Source organism: Odontesthes bonariensis, chromosome 10 (assembly GCF_027942865.1).
Source record: "Odontesthes bonariensis isolate fOdoBon6 chromosome 10, fOdoBon6.hap1, whole genome shotgun sequence".
Lineage (NCBI taxonomy): Eukaryota > Metazoa > Chordata > Actinopteri > Atheriniformes > Atherinopsidae > Odontesthes > Odontesthes bonariensis.
In genome coordinates this window covers 8,677,027-8,696,749 of record NC_134515.1, presented here as the reverse complement: position 1 = coordinate 8,696,749, position 19,723 = coordinate 8,677,027, and the positions used below count along the sequence as shown (strand labels likewise).

The 19,723-nt window shown below is 37.5% G+C and overlaps 2 protein-coding genes across 2 annotated transcripts in view; both read left to right on the top strand.

The window, feature by feature from the left end:
* The window catches only part of fam50a (family with sequence similarity 50 member A), a 28,084-nt gene extending 26,442 nt beyond the window's left edge, over positions 1 to 1,642 (top strand). The window contains exon 13 of the mRNA XM_075476145.1: positions 1,462 to 1,642. Coding sequence (XP_075332260.1) covers positions 1,462 to 1,470 — 9 coding nt within the window. The 3' untranslated portion in view covers positions 1,471 to 1,642. The remainder of the gene's footprint in view (positions 1 to 1,461) is intronic.
* Positions 1,643 to 1,701: 59 nt separating this feature from the next.
* The window catches only part of LOC142390588 (interleukin-17 receptor D), a 31,791-nt gene continuing 13,769 nt past the window's right edge, over positions 1,702 to 19,723 (top strand). Inside the window, exons 1-4 of the mRNA XM_075476144.1 lie at positions 1,702 to 2,075; positions 12,109 to 12,193; positions 13,183 to 13,341; positions 18,228 to 18,346. Of these exons, the coding sequence (XP_075332259.1) occupies positions 1,968 to 2,075; positions 12,109 to 12,193; positions 13,183 to 13,341; positions 18,228 to 18,346 (471 nt within the window). The 5' untranslated portion in view covers positions 1,702 to 1,967. The remainder of the gene's footprint in view (positions 2,076 to 12,108; positions 12,194 to 13,182; positions 13,342 to 18,227; positions 18,347 to 19,723) is intronic.

Below are 19,723 nucleotides of genomic sequence, written 5' to 3'. Positions count from 1 at the left end.
TGATGTCAGAGGAGAATGTGCAGACTGGTTTGAGATGATAGGAAGGCAACAGTAACTCAAATAAGCACTCGTTACAACCAAGGTGAGCAGAATACCATCTGAACGCACAACACGTGGGACCTTGAAGCAGATGGGCAGCAGAAGACCACATCAGGCGCCACTCCTGTCAGCTGAGAACAGGAAACTGAGGCTACAGTTCACACAGGATTACCAAAACTGGACGATAGAAGATTGGAAAGCATCGCCTGGTCCAATGAGTCTCAATTTTAGCTGCTTCATTCAGATGGTCGGGTCAGAATTTGGTGTAAACAACGTGAAAGCATGGATCCATCCTGCCTTGTATCAGTGGTTCAGGCTGCTGGTGGGAGTTTAACGGTGTGGGGGTCGTTTTCTTGGCACACTTTGGACCCCTGAGTACCAACTGAGCATTGCTTAAACACCACAGCCTGTCTGAGTATTGTTGCTGACCACGTCCACCCCTTTATGACCACAGCGTACTCACCCTTAGATGGCTACTTCCAGCAGGAAAACGCATCATGTCACAAAGCTCAAATCATCTTAAACTGGTTTCTTGAACATATGAGTTCACTGTACTCTTAATGGCCTCCACAGTCACCAGATTTTCCTTCCATTGCACTGTGTTAAGCAAAGGTTAAAGAAAAATTAAAAACACGTTTTAAAACCAAATTGATTCTATACAGTCCATCAAATTTAAAAAAGATTGATACAAGAAAGTGAATTATCATTTACATGTATAAAATAAGATCATTTTAACATGTTAACAGCGATCAGACATAACAGTAAAACCACTAACAGACAGCTTTCCACTGAGTGACAGCACTGAGCCTTGAAAAAAAACAGCTCAGGAAGGGCTAAAAAGCACGTTAAAGAGTCTGAGGTGTTCCCCTCACCTCTAAATTCTCCAGATACCAATCTGATAAGATCTGAGAGCAACCGTGGGAAGCAAGACCAATACACGAAGGAGAGTACACTCTATAGTAGGCGGGTAGTCATAATGTTATGGCTGATCGTTGTATATGTATATATTAAAAATAAGAAATAAATTAAAAGTTAATTTGATTTTCAGATTCCTTTATCGTCACAGTAAATAAATGAAGCAAAATCCAATTCACTAAGTGAAATGGAGCTCAGTTTAAGAGCAATAAAAAGTAATTAGACATACCCCGGCCCATCAGCAGTTATAGATCGCTGGTGCTGGTGCTGCACAGGGTAGATCTCCTCTTGATTCAACATTGAGGTGCTGTAGGTTATGTCTACAGAGGCTAAAACAGATGGCTTTTAGCTAGCACGTGTAGGCAACTGGAGGGTGAAAGTAATTATATTTTAATGAAGAACTTCAGAGCAGACGTTACAATCAAAATCACAAAAAGCATGTCAATCAGACTGTTTTCTGTAGCTTTGTTCTTTGTGGAGTAACGTAATATTTTGTTTGTTTTCCAGATCCGATGATCATATCCGCCAGAGTCTGGCATCCTTCGTGGAAATGTTTTTATTATTTGCCCATTTTATTTCATCAGTTTAATTTTTCCCCACATGCTCTGGACTTTCCTCTCTTGTCACGGACGTCACATTACATGTAAAAATGAAGCGTCTTTGTGTAATAAAATCTGCTTGAAACCCCCGTTGAACAGATGTTTATTTTCTGAGGGGCTTTTCAAATGTTTTTAACCAGTTTCTTGTTGATTTGGGTTCTGCTTACAAGCTTGTCTACCCTAACTCTCAACTATTCTCCTGCTTTTACGTGGCAGCTTCATTTAAAAAAAAAAAAAACACAGATGAGCAAACTCGTTTCCACCTGTCTAAGTCTGAGGACACCACTCCCCTCCTGGTCTTTGTCCCTCCTCCCAGATTCTTGTCACTGACTCTCACACATAGGAACATCAGGCTTCACACTCGGCTGTGACTCTTCAGGTTAATTTTGTGGATGTCATGCAGGCTGTAACAGCATGTGGACGACAGCTCTAGTTTTGATCCGGTTCTTGGCGCTCGCTCGGGCTGATTCCTCAGCGGCAGTCATCACTCCTCGAGACTGCAGTCTGGAATGTATCAAAGAGGTAAGTTTTGCTTTCTGTGGCACCTCTCTGTAATTTATCCTTTTACATTTGAGACTCATCTCTCTTTGAGGGAATCGTCACGTTGTCAGGCTCCAACTTGCAGGATGTTGCTTGTAACAATCGAGGTGTAAACTTTCCCAGAGGTCTGCTCTGCTATTCAACTCGTCTAACCACATGTTTACTTTATCTTCTGGCTGTTGCACAGACAAAAGGGCTGCGAATAATTCAGCAGAAGAATGACGCTTAATTTCTATTCTACAACCCTTGCAAATTTGGGAGATGCTGAATATTATGTGGTACATATATTTCTGACAAAAGTTGAAGCTCGTATTTGTTCCCTTTGACTCTTTAAAAAAAAAAAAAAAAAAGTTTTAATTTAGAATTGTAAAGACTATAAAAACAGCACAACAAAGAACATATAAATCAGAAATAGTCTATTTAAGGCACGCTTTAAGTCACATTTTCTTACCCTGAATCCAAAATGTATCATCTCCATTATGATCACTATGTTCTCTTGTGGGCTTGCGTGAGAGTTTCTTAGTCAATATTCATGCCTGAGGCTGACACTTTATTGCTACCTCATCTTCTCCGCTTGTTAACTCTTGCAGGGTAAGTTGGCAGTTGTGGAAGGAGCACTCGGATCATTTAAAAGTAAATTTCACAAATTGAAATGTTTTTTTTTTTTGGGGGGGGGCTTTTTATGCCTTTAATATTAAGACAGTTGGAGAGAGACAGGAACGCAAGGGGCAGAGAGAGAGGGGAGACATGCAGCAAAGGGCCGCAAAGGGCCGCTCAGTGCGGGACTCGAACCAGCTGCAGTGAGGACTGTAGCCTCTGTACACGGGGCGGCTGCTTAAAGGGGAACTGCGGTATTTTCAACATTAAGCCTCTTTTATGAGTCGTCTGCAATGTTTTAGAACCCCCCTCACCGCTTTTTTGATGTTTACTGCTGTCTCCGGTATTTGCCTAATTTTGATTCATCTCAACCTGCTTCAGAATGGCAAGTACGGTGCATGTCCAAAAAGGTCCGTAAAAGCACCATAAACGTCCGTTTTCAAAATCATCAACTCACCGGAGTGGTTACTGGTGTGCACTGGTAATCCATATCAAATTTCGTTGCGAAAAGTTGCTTCTGTCGTGTTTTATTTGGCAGCTTGTTCATGCTCGCACTATTTTCTTAGCGGTGGCGGAGTAATATCAACGAACATCCAGTACAAAATGTCAGAGTACCCCCTGAGCGTTCTTGTCACACCACGAGTACCCCCTCACACATACAACGCGTGCAATGATTCTCCAAAAGTAGAGCAACACAGTGGTTATTACATGAAAATCATTTTATTTAATATCCTTAACTTGAACATAAAATTCTCAGGCTTTCTCTCTCTTTTTTTTTAAACTCAGTTGAATTCAACATAAGAATAAAAAACATTTTCTTGAAATATAAATAATTAACCAAAATAGTATAAATACTAAATCAAAATAATCTTCCTTTGTTATCTAACTTAAACAAGTAACATTTCTCTTTTTTTTAAGAATACATGAACATAACTCATTTCTCTCTCTTTTTAAGAATACATTAACAGGCCTAACTCATGTAACATTCATCACAAAACTGGAGTCTCCTTCATAAACAGTCCTCCATAAAAGTGTGACGCCTTGATAAATAAATAAATGAAATAAAATAAAAACTCCCTGTGCACCGTGTACGTTGAAATTTTAAAAGTAAATTTCACAAATTTGAATTTTGAAAGTAAATTTCACAATGCAGAAGCAGCGAGTGAAAAACTAAATCCACCTTTACTGCTTCCATAGGAATTAAGAGGATAAGAAGCAGCCAGGAGCTGCTGATCAGATGCACTGATTAACTGATCATCAGTGAGTGTGAGCAGCTCTATAAAAGCAGAAGTTTTGTCAGTTTGCTGGTCTGGAGCATTCAGGTGTGTGTTAACACGATGCCAAGGAGGAAAGACATCAGCAATGATCTTAGAGAAGCTGCCCATCAATTTCCAAACTATTTGGAGTCCCATCGTTCTACAGAGAGAAAGATTATTCACAAGTGGAAAACATTCAGGACAGCTGTCAATCTTCCCTGGCCCTGTGCTGCATGTCTTCCCCCTCTCTCTGCCCCCTGCTTCCTGTCTCTCTCCAACTGTCTATCCATTAAAGGCATAAAAATCCCCCCAAAAATATATATATTAAAAAAAAAAGGTTAAAGTTCATGACAGCACAATTAGAAACAGACAGAACAAGTATGGCTTGTGTGGAAGGGCTGCAGGAGATAGCCTCTTCTCTCTAAAAAGAACATGGCAGCACAGCTTAGGTTTGCAAAGCTGCATCTGAACAAACCACAAGACTTCTGGAACAATGTCCTTTGGACAGACCAGACCAAAGTGGAGATGTTTGCTCATAATGCACAGCAGCACGTTTGGAGGAAACCAAACACAGCATATCAGCACAAACACCTCACACCAGCTGTCAAGCACGGTGGTGGAGGGCTGATGATCTGGGCTGGTTCTGCAGCCACAGGACCTGGGCACCTTGCAGTCATTTTGTCCACCATGAACTCCTCTGGATACCAAAGTGTTCTAGAGTCAGATGTGAGGCCGTCTGACAACGATCCCAAACACAGCAGCAGATCTACAACAGAATGTGTGAAGAAGAAAAGAATCAAGGTGGGTGGTGGGACCTCAATGAGCTGAAGCAACACTGGAAAGAAGAGTGGGCCAAGATTCCTCCACAAAGATGTGAGAGACTGATAACGTCACACAGAAAAACTTTACTTTAACTTACTGCTGCTAAAGGTGCTTCTACAGGCTGCTGAATGGGGTGTACTTTTTCACAAAATGCTTCTGCATTTTAACTTGGTTTTTATTCAGTAAACAAAGATACAGTATGACGTGTGTTCTTGTTAATATCAGGTTAATTACACAGGATTTTAAGACCTGATAAAGACCAGATTATTTTTAGTCATGCATTGATATGTAAAACCTTAGAATTGAAAGAGGGTGTGCTTTATTTGTTCTCACAATTGTATTGTCAGTAAGATCTACTTGAATTTATTATTCTATGTACAAATATTTTTTATATTTAGGTGTATATATTTTTTACTTCACAGCCGTTTCTGAGACTTTATTGAAGCTGAATAAGACCTGAGTTCATCTCGCGTCCCATCCAGTACTTCCAACAGTTTACTATATACTTCACTTTTATATTCAGTCACTGTTTGGTTCGGTAAAGCATTGAAACCAATGAGCTAGGATTGTTTTTTTTTTCTGGCTAAGTGCCAGAAAGGTCCTGCTCTCTGAAAAAAAACACATAAATGTGGTGCTGACTTAAAGGAAACTTCCCTCTAAAACACATTATGTCATGCTGCATGTTGCAACAAAAAATAAGATCAATTTGTGTTGATCTGCACTAATAAAATGATTTTATAAAGAGTTGATTTCATAAGACCAGGCTTCAAATTTTCTCCCAATGAACATTTAAAATCATGAACCATCTGGTGGAAATGCTCGAGGTATCACGTCATATAAGTGTGGCACAGAGGATGCGTTTTGTCACTGGACTTGTGGTGTATTTTCTAAGTTTATCGTGTTTTTTCAAATAGATTTACAGCAGTAAAAGGGTTCATATTTCCGTGTTGAAAGTCCAAAAGAAATGTTTGACTTCACACATTCAGACTGTTCAACCTTAAAATTCAATACACCTGAGCAGCTCATCTTGTTTGTATTCCATCTGCTTGTTTCCTTTCTTTGGAAGGTTTAGAAACGGCCCCATCTTGTCTCAGTTGCACCTACACAGACTTATGTGCAAGGTTTAAAATCATGTAATTATTCACAGTTGTTTATGATTCAGAGACCATCTGTTGACGAGCCAAAGCTTGGCTCATTGTAGGGGACATTCTGTTTTAGTTGAATTAAATAAGGAGGTTTAGTTTGGAAATATGAGCAGTTGCTTTTTGTTAGGATCTAGAATTGAAATAATTGAGTGCAATCAGTTTCAGAGGGACTGCCAAGGTCTGCAACCAAGCAGAGAAATGGAGAATGCGCTATAATACATTTAATTACACGGATAAAAAGTGAAAATGTACAAATTAAACCAAGTGTGAAGTATATAAAATAAAAAGTAATAGGATTTGCTTGGCTCCACATTAAAGATAAAGTATCATATAAAAAAAAAAAAGGATTCATATGAGAAACAGATGTATGGTGAAGGTTTCGATGTGCTGTGAAACTAAGAGGTCCCTTTTTACATTTAATGTTCTGGGTCAGGTAATTCATAATTAATTAGTAAAACCAAAAGGAGGAAACTGTAAATTCATTATTTGTTTTGGACCAGATAAAGTGACTGTTTTCAGAATCATAAAACCAGTTACAGTTTGTGACTGATTATTAATGGATACTAACCGTTAATGTTACTAACTATCATGCATTGATTTTGGATTTTGCCCATTTTGATAACTTGATTTTCACGTAAAAAGCATTGTGCAAAATCAGTTGTTTCTTTCAGTGTTTGGCTCTTCAGACCAACTTTAACTTTATATTTACAGCTTTCTCCGGCTTGGTAAGAAAACCTTCTGTTGTTAAGATGGAGGGGAAGTGACACACATTTTTCGATTTTCCCCTAACAAATATTGATAATTTTGGTAATAAAAAGCAACAGGCACAGCTGTGCAAAAGTTAAACAAAAACAAAAAGGTCTTCGGTAAAGTTCACGCTGCCAGCCACACTGTTCAATGTGGATTAAATTCTGATTGAGCCAGATCAGATTTGAAAGTTTATAAGTATAATGACATGTGATTGCATCAAACTTTCCATTTTAAAATGTACAGAAATACATTGAATCAAAAATTTAAATAAATACACTTAGTGTTTGGAGATAACTTGAACTCAAATTATATTTTCTTTTGATATATTCCAGTAATGTTCCAGTTTATTTATTTAAATTTGTGTAAATAGTGCAGTATGAATAATAGTTCAAAGCGTGACATTGGCATACTTCTCATATATTTTTATACAGTTTATTTAATTTCATTTGTACATTGGCAAAACACGATTGAAAATGTGAATATATATTAATAAAGTATTATTTATTTATCAAACTACGCGAAGGCAGGGCCGTATTAAGTCAATGCGGTGCCCCTGGGCACTAAACCTCAAGTGCCCCTAGGCTACATTTTCAAACGTATTCATTCAAAATCAGTAACAATTAAAGCAGCATCCATCTATATACAGTATGTAGGATTATTCAAATATCTCCATTTAAAACCAATCAATTAAATTCACTATCAATCCAAACAGCATCCATAAATTGAAATGTACAGATTCAAAATGTGTATCAATTCGAAGAGCATTTGTCTATACTGAAATATATTATCAATTCAAAGAGCATCCACCTATGCAGCACTAACAACACTCCTATTATCCAGGGGGACGTCATTGCCACAGCCGTCCCAGAGCACCATAAGTTGTCTCCCCGGAATGCCAAACCACGCACACTTAAAAACTTAATCAGGGTGCTTGCTCTTTTTCCAAAACAACATTCCAGACTTTTTTTCCCCAAAACCTTAACTCTATGTACTTGTAACTTGTGTGCCTACTTCATTGGTTGAGATTATACCAACTGTGTTTATTAGAAATGTTCATTTTTATAGGCTAGTATTCAATGAACAAATGTATTATTCACAGTAAATTATGCTTTTACTGATGAAAACGTTTCAAAACATGAAAATCACAAGTACATGAATTTCACATCAAACAAAGTGTCACAAAAACTATCTATAAAAATGAATGGATGGATGAATGTATGTAGAATTCAGTCTCTTCACTCACATCTCATCCCATTAGGCTAATACAGTACGTGACCAGTTAGTAAAATTGTAGTTTTATAGCCTACCTTCCTATTTCTCATTTCACAATGCCTTTGAGCATACTGTAACATTCTACCATACATTTATTTTCCATCCTTTATTAAGACTTTCACACAAAATTCAAGACTTTTCAAGGTCTGGAAAACAGTGCTTCAAAATTACATACTTATTAAGACTTTCAAGACTTGCGCAATCACGGCCACAATGCGTCGCAACACCTCTCTCCAATACTACATCCTCTTTTTGTTGTCTGAGAACAACATCAACCGTACCGCATTCCGTGACCTCCTGAGAAGTGCGAGCAGAGCAGACACTCGCGGTGGCTTGCTGCGCTCTTCTCATGGGCTGTGACTCTGTCCGGGTGTTTCCAGTCACTGTAAAATGCTGCCCGGCCAGACATTTACACGCAAAAAAAAATACAACATGCCGGTTGAAGGGGAATAGATTAGCCAATCTCAAGACACTGACTGTTTGTTCGGCAGCTGGCATTGGAAGAGATAATTTGTAAGAAACCTGGTTTTCTTACCGTCGTGCCGTGCTGATGCTGCATATTTAGCCGCCCGGTTGTGGTAGATGGTGGGACCGTTAGCAATAGCCAGCTGGATGTGACAGCAGTTGACGATGTTTTTATAAAGAAACGATCTAACACTGGAACATTTTTAATTGCACCTAAACGCCTGGAGTCTTTCTCTTTTTTTATTTTTCTCTTGCACAACCACTTAATTGATGTCTATCCATTTATTTTTTATTTTTACCGCGTTTTTTTTAAAAAAACGATGCATTTCACCATAGGTGGACTGGCTCAACTGACAGGTTGAGGGAGGGGGGGTTAATGTTCACATTAGGCCACTATTGCTCAGAATTATGATATATCGTTGCTGTTCTTATCACATTAGTTTTAATAATGAATTTTATATGAATATTTATGTCAAGTGTAACCATTTTAAGTACAAACATTCATGAAAAAACTATTTTTAAAGTTTGTCGTGTGGTGCCCCCCCACTGGCTGTGAATGGTTGGTGCCCCTGGGCACTGTGCCGCAGGCCCATATAGTTAATCCGGCCTTGCGCGAAGGCTGTTCGAAGAGGCAGAAAATGAGATCTGAGATTTGACGTTACGGACGCCGTTAGCTTTAAAGTGCGAGGACGGGAGCTAATTAACGTTTGTTAACATCTTCATAATTGAATCGTCGCAGTGTTTAACAAACCAGCCAACAAGAGACAAAAAAATATAGTATTCCCTTTTTCAAGTTGGTCGATGGAAGCTGAGCTGGCGAACTGTTTTTAATAACATAAGCTAAATTATATCAAATTAATTAGACGCCAATTTGAATCGGTTAGCAAACATACTAGCTATTGTTACCATGGCTACATTAGCTTAGTTATTAACCGTTTGGCCACAGAAAGAGCAGGTGTGTATCTGAAATTGATATGTATATGTATATATAAATATAAATGACTCAATTAATATGTTTATGTGATGATAAATGCCACTATAATTAAATAAAATACACACTTGTGCAACAGTAGTAAATTAAATATGACAGAAATACATTTTTCTGCCTTGGTTTTAACCAGCATTAATTTAAGCTGATATTAATGTTGCTATTTATGTACTTTCCCTCTCAGTTTTCAGGTTAATTTGTTATTTTACATGGATTTACTTTTACTTGCCTTTGCTTATTTGTTACTCCTATATTTATTTATTTTGCACAATGAAGCAGAAATACATACGAGAGAAATGCTAAAAGGAAAGATGGAAATAAATGGGCTTGTAGAAAAAAGGGGGAGAAAATGCAAAAGGGGAAATAACAGAGGAGTAAAAACACAGCCATCATAACTAATAGTATTATAGAATCTGTGGTAAAAACATCTATGAATTAGACAACTTAAAAATTAGATTGAAAAGATAGTGGTGAAATCAAAATAAAATTAAGAAATGAATCATTTGGAGGGGAATGAATTGATCAATACAATGTAAAGGAAAGTAATGCAGTAACAAATAAACAAAGAAAAAAGTCAATAAGAGCGTCAAAGTAAATAAATAGCAATAATAACAAGCTTAAATTATTACACTTTAAAATTAAAAAGAGGAAAATTGATTTTTTTTCACATTTTCTTTGATTATTTTTGCAAAACCTAACCTTTTATTTAATTTTAGCAACATCATTTAGCATCATGTAAACTTATTTATGTATAGCCATTCATATATTTTATGTAAGCTACTCTTATAATTTACACAAAAAAAATGCTTAACATGTAATTCCTTTCAGTCTATTTGGTTTGGTTCCTTTGCCCTGAACAGTCTGTCCCCTTCACTTTTGAAACGATGGCGTCACCTCTGGATACCAGACGCTGAAATGACTCCGCAGAATAACACATTCACCACATTTTGTGAAATAGTCACAAAACCGCCGGTGCGTTGATAAAATTCACATCTGGAGCCAAATGATGGATTTTGGCTCCCATCCCCGGTTAATGTCTCCAAGGGATTTTGCTTTAAAAAGTCATTTTGGGATTCAAACACACTATGATGGCAATTTACATCCAAATATATTTAGATCGGTGGCTAAATACATAGAACACATCACCTTTGAAAATGATACAGAATTTGTGTTCATCTGCACCAATACAACCTTTTACTTTTTTCTCGACCACCGCAGAGCATTTCCAGATAAAAAACCCGATGGTTGTCTCACAGTTGGCATACTCTTTGAATACGGTTTATGATTTGTGAAACCTTTATTATTATACTGAAAGTCCAAATTTGAACTAGACCTGGTCTAAAATGCTCTTTATGCCAAAAAGCAGTGAAATGGACCTTTTTTTTTGATTGTCACAAGTGGAATACAGATTTCGGAAATCATAGTGTGTCCATATTTATTCTCTTATTACAACTGATATTGTATATTAATGATTTTTGTTTGGTTTCTTATTTGCTGATGACACAACCTTATTCTGTAGTGGGGAAACTGCTTCTGGATACAGTGGAATTTGAACCTCTTATTGTTAAAAACTGTTTTGATGCCAACAATTTAACCCTTCACTTTGGGAAAACTAAATGCATTATATTTGGAAATCGTGCAAAAAATAATGTGAGAAAAATTCAAATAAATGATTAAATAAACAGTTTTCGAAACCAAATTCTTGTTTGCATAAAGCATAAAATGCCTAAATCTATCGCATTACTGTATAAAACTAAAGACTATGTCAGAATTATTGTGTCTATGATATAATTCACTAATAGTGCTGTATATGACACGCTGTGTTGAGGTTTGGGGAAACACTTCAAAAACAAACACGCATCCAATCTTTTGACTACAAGGAAACTCATAAGATTATTAACTAACAAACCCTATCAGGAACCAACAAATCCATCAATTACACACATTTAGATTTAGCAAATTGGTTGATTATGAATTAATTCAAATCATGTACGAAGCAAAGAACAACATCTTAATATCCAGAAACTGTTTCAAATGAGGGAAAACAAATATACATTAAGAGAAACCCAAAGGTTAGGACCAAAATTAAATGTTAGCAGGTGTTAAACTTTGGAGTTATTGTCCTGATGATAATAAATGATCATATACATAAAATGTACAGAGATTCTAAGATTATCCTGTACTATGATTGATATGAATGAAGTTGTGGTAAATACTCTTGAGCTGTTGAATGGGTTGTTTGTCTTTTTTTGTAAATTATGAGTTTGATTTAAATTTCCATATGTGTTGATTTTCCTTTTGTATGTATTATCGGTTGGTGTTATATAAGCGTCTGCTTCAACCTTCACCCTTTTGGTTTAATAAACTAACAATAATAATAATACTTCGGTCCGTATTTACTAAACTGACTTGGCAAAGCACAGTTTCATTTGTGACCCATTGCTTTGTTTTATGTGTTGTAACTTTCACCGTGTCTGTGCTATTTTTACGGCCTCATGGCTGATAGCTAACAGGGGGTCAGAATTTTACCCACAATGCATCAGGCGTTCCCCACCACTCACCCAACATTTTGAACAGGGAGCAAATCTATAAATACAAGAATAGTAATTTAAAATGTCTCTGTTTGGTCTGTTTAACAACGAGTTTCTTTAAATGTTCTCATGACTCGAGTTCATGTTTACAATAATGTCGTCATTCATTATTACTTTTTTCCTCTTCAGGGAGGGCGAGCATGCGAATACTGCAGAGTAGCCAGAGATGATGTCAAGAAAGCCCTGGGTTTTAACACCATTCCTTTGTTTGGAAGTAAGTTGGATTAACACAGGCTGCACTGGCCCACCCACAGGTTCTCACTCTGTGTGACTCATTACATCCAAACAGAATTAACTTCAACTTAACTCAAACATATTTTATTTCCACAGATTTTGCTCAACTCGAGCCTTAAATCTGTGCTTTACAGAGCTGGTACCCCAATGAGCTCTTGACTGCAGTTTACATGGTGTTAATTAAGTAATATGTTAAAAAATATGTCTCAGAGCATGTTGACTGGTCCTCCTTAAATCCCCTTTTCCTTTCTCATAAATTTAAATCAATTTAACGGGCCCAAGCCATATTCTGAAATAAATGCAAAAATATATAACTGGCTAAAAAAAAAAAAAGTTTTCATGATTAAAAATGAGGGTGAATTAAGTAAAAGATTGGGTTTTGCAAAAATAATCAAATAAAATATGAAAGAAATCCAGTTTTCTGCTTTAGTTTTCAGCTATTCATTTAAACTGGTGTTAAATTTTATGTTTATTTACTTTGCCACTTAGTTTTTAAATTTATTTGTTGTTTTATTTGGAATATATTTAATTTCTTTCTTTGTTTATGAGTTACTATTTATTTCTGTATTTAGTTCCTTTAATTCATATTGACCTATTTATTCCCTGCAAATGATTTATTTCTTCATTTTATTTTAATTCCGCCGTCCATTTTTCAATCTAACGCTTGTTATTCATTTAATTTATAGATGTCCCCTTTGCTTTTTCTGTCTCCGTCCGCTTCATTATGCAAATTGAATAAATATAAAAGTAACAAATAAACAAAGAAGGAAATTAAATATGCCCCAAGTAAAATAACAAATTAAATTTAGAACTTCAGGACAAAGTAAGAGCAAAGTTCAGATTTTGTGTGATTAATTTTGCTAAACTTAACCTTTTATTTACTTTTAGTAGCATTTATCATCATCTAAATGTATTTATTTATCCATTTGCATACTTTTGTACTTTGACGTTCATTTAATTCATCCTCAGGCTGTATCCCGTGGCCATGTTTTGAGCTGCTAGGAGATGAAGATCCAAACATCTGTCAGCACTACATCCAAGCTCCAAATGATGTAATGGTCGAGTTTGTTCCTGACACAAGCCCTGAATCTGAAACCATTGTTGTGTCATGGAAGCCAAGTTATTACGGTATGTTGTTGGTGCCAGCTTAGCACACACCTGTCGAAAGACATTTCTTAAAAGACCATCCAGGACGTAGGAGTTTGTTTACTTTGTTCAGAGTCGCCCTGATCCTGGTTCGACCAGAGATTTCTTTTCAATAACCTATTCTCTATTGGTAATTGTTGAGTTTCTCTCAGTATTAATCCAGCATGTAAAAATGGTGCAGTGAGAGAAAACACATTTAAATAATTAAAGGAACAGATGCTAAACCAGTAAGAAAAGAACAAAGATTTATTACACGATACAGCATTGCACAATTAATCACAGCTTTAGTCCCTGTGCTGTATATTATTCATGAATGAACAATCAAACGAGTCAAAAAGAGAAACCACGGTTCTCTTTATCAGCTGACAGTAAGGTGTTTCAACCCCCTAAATCCAGAAAAGTTGGGAAATGAGCTCCAATGCAACAAAAACTTGTTAATTTCTTTGGAGATGTATTTATCTGACACAAATTCACTGACACACACCAGAATATAAACATATCTCCATGCCACCAACACATCTAGAAGCTGGAAGAGACATCAACTTTCTTTTTTATGACACCTTATAACTTCTGGGGAACTGAGCTGGAGTTTTTCAGAGGAATCTGTGTCCATTCTTGCTGAATCCAAGATTCCAGCTGCTCAACAGTCCGTGGTTTTTATTGCATGATTCTCCTCTTCATGATCCTTTTTGATAAGAGACAGATCTGCGCACACTCTCGATGAAGCCACGCTGTTGGAAGTCCTGCAGAATCGTCACCTTGATGGCAGCATATGTCTCTTCAAAATTCAAATCAACGGTACCTTCACACATATGAAGTCATCCATGCCATGGACACTGATGCACCCATCCCAACGCAGACACTGGCTTTAGCAGCTTCCTCTGATCACAGCCTGGATGGTTTTTCTCATCTTTGTAGAAACAGACATCGGTTGAAACATGGACTCATCTGACAACAGAACCCGTGTTCTCTGTCTTTCTGTCCATCTGAGATGAGCTTGTTTCCAGAGAACTGAGCTGATATGTGGCTTCCTCCTTCTGTAACACAGTTTCAGGTTAAACGTGGCCGGCTGTGTTGCGTGAAAATGGATTTCAGAGGTCCTCCTGAGCCCATGTGGCTTTAGTAATATCACTGCTCTGACTGTTTGTCATGCAGTGCTGCCTGAGAGCTCAAAAGTGATCCATCAGCGGTTCCTTCCTTCCTCATAACACTCTGCTCCGCACATGATGAAAAATCAAAAGCATTTTATAAAAACTTATTAATGAATCTCTGATGTAATTTATCACAAAATCGTGAGCAGAGCTCTGTCCTTGCCTGGAAAGATTCGGATGAAAACCCATCCTCAGATCAGACTTCTTTACTGTCATTGTAAAGAAAGGAAAAAGGAAATATTCACAGCAGTCCAAAACATTGCATTTAGATCAAATAAATAGAGGAAGAAGACTTAGAAAATAACAAGAAGAGAAGAGACTTAGGATGACTAAAAGGAGACTAAAATTAAATAGACAAGAGAAGGTTGTTTTGCAACTAAAGTGCAATTAGAGCATATATATATATATATATACATATATTAGTTATCCAGGTATTTTGATTATAACATATTGAATATATATATATATATATATACATACATAGGGCATGAAATTCAAGGTGCTAAAGTGAGTAGTGCATCTAGAGGCCTTGTTTTGTACACCAATGGCACTGATGTAAAAGCTGTTCTTTCCCTCTGCATCCTGACATCTGCACCAGTTGATCTGCAGATTGTTGGATCCTCCAGAAAGCTGTTTCTTGTATGTTATATAAACCTTTCTGCCTTCCTTTGCCTTTGCTGTCTAAATGAATAAATCTGGTCAGTGAGGACACTAAAAGTAAATACGAAAGGTCCTTTGTGATTTTACCATTTAAATATAGATTCAAACAAAGCAAGATGTTGGTATTTGTTCCAAGTCTTTGAAAATACCACTGTCTTTAACACAAGAACAAAAACAGATGTATTTCAGCCTCTGACTTTTGTCAGTGCATGTGATCCATTAATGGGAGTAACCCAGTGACTCACAGGTAATTAACAAACAGCTAACTCACATTACAGGTTAATATCATCATTGAGACATGTTCAAGTTGGCAGGTCACCAGAAAAGCAATGATGAGATTGCATGTGCATGACATCAGAAAAACACGGTCTAAAGTCCAACGTTCAAAACATCAGATGACAACGTGTTGAAGCAGAACAAAATGAAAATAACCGCTCGATAACCCTAAATCGTAGACTTTAAACCCCATGTCGAGCTAAAATTAAGCGTCAAGTAATGAAGTACTACTCTTGTGTATGGAAATCTTCATCTTTAATTCCCTTTTTGTCACATAACTCAGCCCGCAGCTGCATTTTAACAGATAAACTACATGTGTTATCTATCCTACATATGATCCTGCCTCCAAACTTCCTTTTCTGCCTGTGTGTGGATGTATTGAATTATCTGAATTAGCAGGGGGGGAAGTAATGTTATAAAATGTGTAATTGGATGTAGATATTTGTCTTAACCTGTCATGCAGCAGCAAATATGGAAGATTAACAAGCTCACGACCAATAATCGGATCACTGTGTTTTTAAACGGAGGGGCAGGTGCTAAAGGGTCTCCTCTGTTTATGACCCGGACTTTCAGTCGACTCTCTTCGACTTAGGTCATCAGTATTTTTCCTCAAACTCTTCCTCGGAGCTGCAGTTCCTCTCTGATAACAGTAATTGAGTCATTTTCAAGCTAAAATGCCAGTAGAGCCTCCCAACATTTTGCGGGAAAAGCAGCGAAATGTGGTCATTTCATTGTGTAGTTGCCAATAATTCCACAGGAATGCAGATGTGCTGGAGAAATCAGATGAAGTTTAGTTGTTTTGTCATGAGACTACAGTTGACCTCGTCTAATTTACAGCTGGAAAAATTTATAGTCCTCACTTTTGTTCCGCAGGATTCATGCTGCAACAACCAATCAATCCGACTGGGTGGAGCACAAAGTGCTTCGCAGAATCTTAAAAGCAAAAAGTTAAAATAACTAAAACAAGTGTGGATAGGAATACATTTTGTCCCATATTCAATATAAAGGGTGAAGAACGGAGGAGTGGAACGTACTCTGTGTTGTTGTTAGTGTTGAATAGATCTCCAGTTTTTCATTTAGCTTATTTCAGAAAGTACAAACCTACTTTCCCAACACAGTCTCAGAGCAAAATGTGTTGAAGTTGTGTGAACTTCTGTTTATTTGTGTCAACAGACACAATTTTCGCTGTTATTTTGGGCTACTGAGCATGATAACAACTCCACAGAGTAACAATGTCACAACATTTTGTTAAATACTCACATTTTGAGCATTGCATCACATTCAAAAAGCCCCAAAGTAAATATTTGGAGGTTGGAGGGGATGGTGGAAGACGGTGTTACACAACATCCTTATCGCTGCTGTCTTCAAGTCACTTTGAAATGTCCCGTTTGCATTTGTTGCCTTTGAGTAACTTTTAAGTTAAATGTTGTATTTGTTGTTTGCTCACTTACTTGTTTAAGATGAAGTATTAAAGCTGAGTTGGTCAGGGTTAAGAATAAAAATGACATGGTTGGAATGGTTAGGAAAACATCCTGTCTTGCTTTACAACTTTACAAATATAACGTACCTGGATTAATGACTGCCTCATCCCAGCCTCCTCACAGGAAACATGCCGTATACATGAACCGTGAATAAGAAATAGACAAAACAGTCCAGAAATATCTCCTTCTGAAAATATTTGTCATGTTTTATCATCTAAAAATAAGACAACGGTAACATTAAGAAAGCATGCCACTTTCAACAGGTAGTCTTTTTGCTTCTCAAAAGTTTCAAGAGTTTCCTCAGAATCTGAGGAGAAACCGTTTCAGTACGAAGTGACTATCCTCTCAAATCTTCAGAAAAACATTGCTCAGGTTTTTGGAAAGCTTTGGGTCTTCATGAGTTCAAATCATTTAGTTTACGTTCAACGTTAAGTTGAGCTGCTTGTTCGCATGCCTGAAGGACGTCTGACTCCACTGCAGTAGATGGACGTGTGCCCTTTTAGCTCATTATTTCCCTTTTTCCGTTTGACTTATTACCCCACAGACCAAAACAGCTTCAGCTGCCTGTCACCTGAAATCAGACAGCTTTATAACTCTTTACATTTTTATCTTTGCTGTGGTTACCAACTTTTATCTTCTTCTGTGAAGCGGTCTGTTTTATAATGTCGCTCCACAGGACTGGTGGAGCATGTACGGACTGTAAATTCGCTTTTGATGGAAGAGGGTCACGTACAGTTTGAAAGTCTGTGTCTCTGGACATGCTGATTGTTTCCTGATTGTCTGTTTTTACTCACAGTAGAAGGGAATCACTTAGATTTAAATAGTCATACGGACAGGAAAGACATTTCAAAACTTTAACCAATGATTTAGGCTTTTAAAAAACTGCATAATGACCCGTACATCTAACAGGTCTCGGCATGTATATTTATCATCCACATATCTACAGGCCACAGCTGCAGCCCTAAAACGTCGACTCCACCCTGATCTGAACTGTTTCTGGATTAAACATGGAAAAGTTGAATAAATTCAAATTAACTAGACTCAGCTCAAGAGTCTAATTGTTTTTGAGACTCTGTAAATGAATATGAAGGGAAACAGTCCTGCAGTTCATTATAAAAGCAGTATGTATGACAGACAGAATGACTGAGGCACAGCAGGAGAAAGTGAAACAAGCTTTGATGTTGATCACTCTTTGATCCAGAGCACCACATGCAGCGCACATAGACGGTATATTTGACAGAACGCAATTTGGTTTACGGATTATATGAAACTCTTGACTGTTTCTTTCTTGCGTTTGCAGGCATCGCCTTCCTGCGAGGATTTCAGGTGTCCCTCCAGGCACTGGGTGGTTCCAGTACTGCTTGTCAGCTCTTCCTCTTTCATCGTAATGTTTCCCTCTCGACCTCACATGCTGAAATGGTAGGAAGGGCGGCGCTTGCTTTGATCTTCACTTTGTCATCTGTGTGGTATGCTGCTAACTCATGTTACACAATAGAAGCTTGGGTTAATTGGATTTACACATCAGAAATACTCACAGTGCAGCCACAGAACAATTTAAAGGTTTAAAGGGATAGTTCGCCTCTTTTGACATGAAGCTGTATGACATACCATACTAGCAACATCATTTATGAACATTGACTTACCCCCCGCTGCGTCCTGTGAGCCGAGTTCCAGCCTCGTTTTGGCGTTGGCAAAATGCTTTATTTTTTAAACCCCAGCCAACTAGTCGGACTACCTTCGTCAACTCCAAAACGAGGCTGGAACTCGGCTCACAGGACGCAGCAGGGGGTAAGTCAATGTTCATAAATGATATTGCTAATATGGGATGTCATACAGCTTCATGTCAAAAGAGGCGAACTATCCCTTTAAAGATAAATCGTCTTTTGAGCCGTGAGTTGATCTTAATTAAGTTTCCATTGATATTCCCTTAGTGTGATCACAAATTTTAGCGACGTATTAGTGACAACATCTATTGCACAACTAAATGTTTCCTCACACAAGACTGTAATTAAAAAGATAAAGATACCCCCTAAGAGCTGATTTTAGGTTTGCTGGAGAGGTAATTATGAACCTGTTTGACTGCAGAAAAGTGGTGCATTGTTCTGCTGTGAGACCGCCCCAAAAACACGAGTAAAAAGAAATGCACCCTGAACACAAAACCTGCTGGTGCAAAGCAAAGAAGTTTGGAGAGAAAACAAAAGCAGCTACTCTGCAGGGACGTTGATTAGTCATCATTTAGTTTGAGTTGCAGAAAACCATGCTGGGAACATTTCAACATAAGAGACAGGACTTGATTTAGTCAAACACCAGCAACTAATGGAATGCCTTTATCTCTGGGGGAAAAAGGAGCTGAAAAAGGAAGAGAATGAAAGACCTTAGGAAGATAAACTGACTGAGACGAGTCAAAAATCAGAACAAGAAGCCAAGAACTGAAACAATCATAGCTTCTACAAAAATATCTACAAGCTGTGTGACCTGCCTGAGGCTTATACAAAGTACTGACCGAGCAGGGGGCAGAAACGTCTGTTTGGGGCACCGTCGAGTTATGGAAACTATGAAATAATTCTGTGTGAAATATTAAAGAAATGCGTCATTGTTGTCTTCATGTTTTTGGGAAATCACGTAGGCTGTAGCTCAGGAGGAAGATGTATCCATCAGGGTGTGAATGTTACACAAGTACGGCCCTTTTTTCTGACCTTTCTTTGTTTTTTCTAGTGATCCAGATTAAGGTAATGATAAAGAGAGACTTGTCTGCTCTACATGAATACATTTATGATTGATCAACCTGGGAAACAA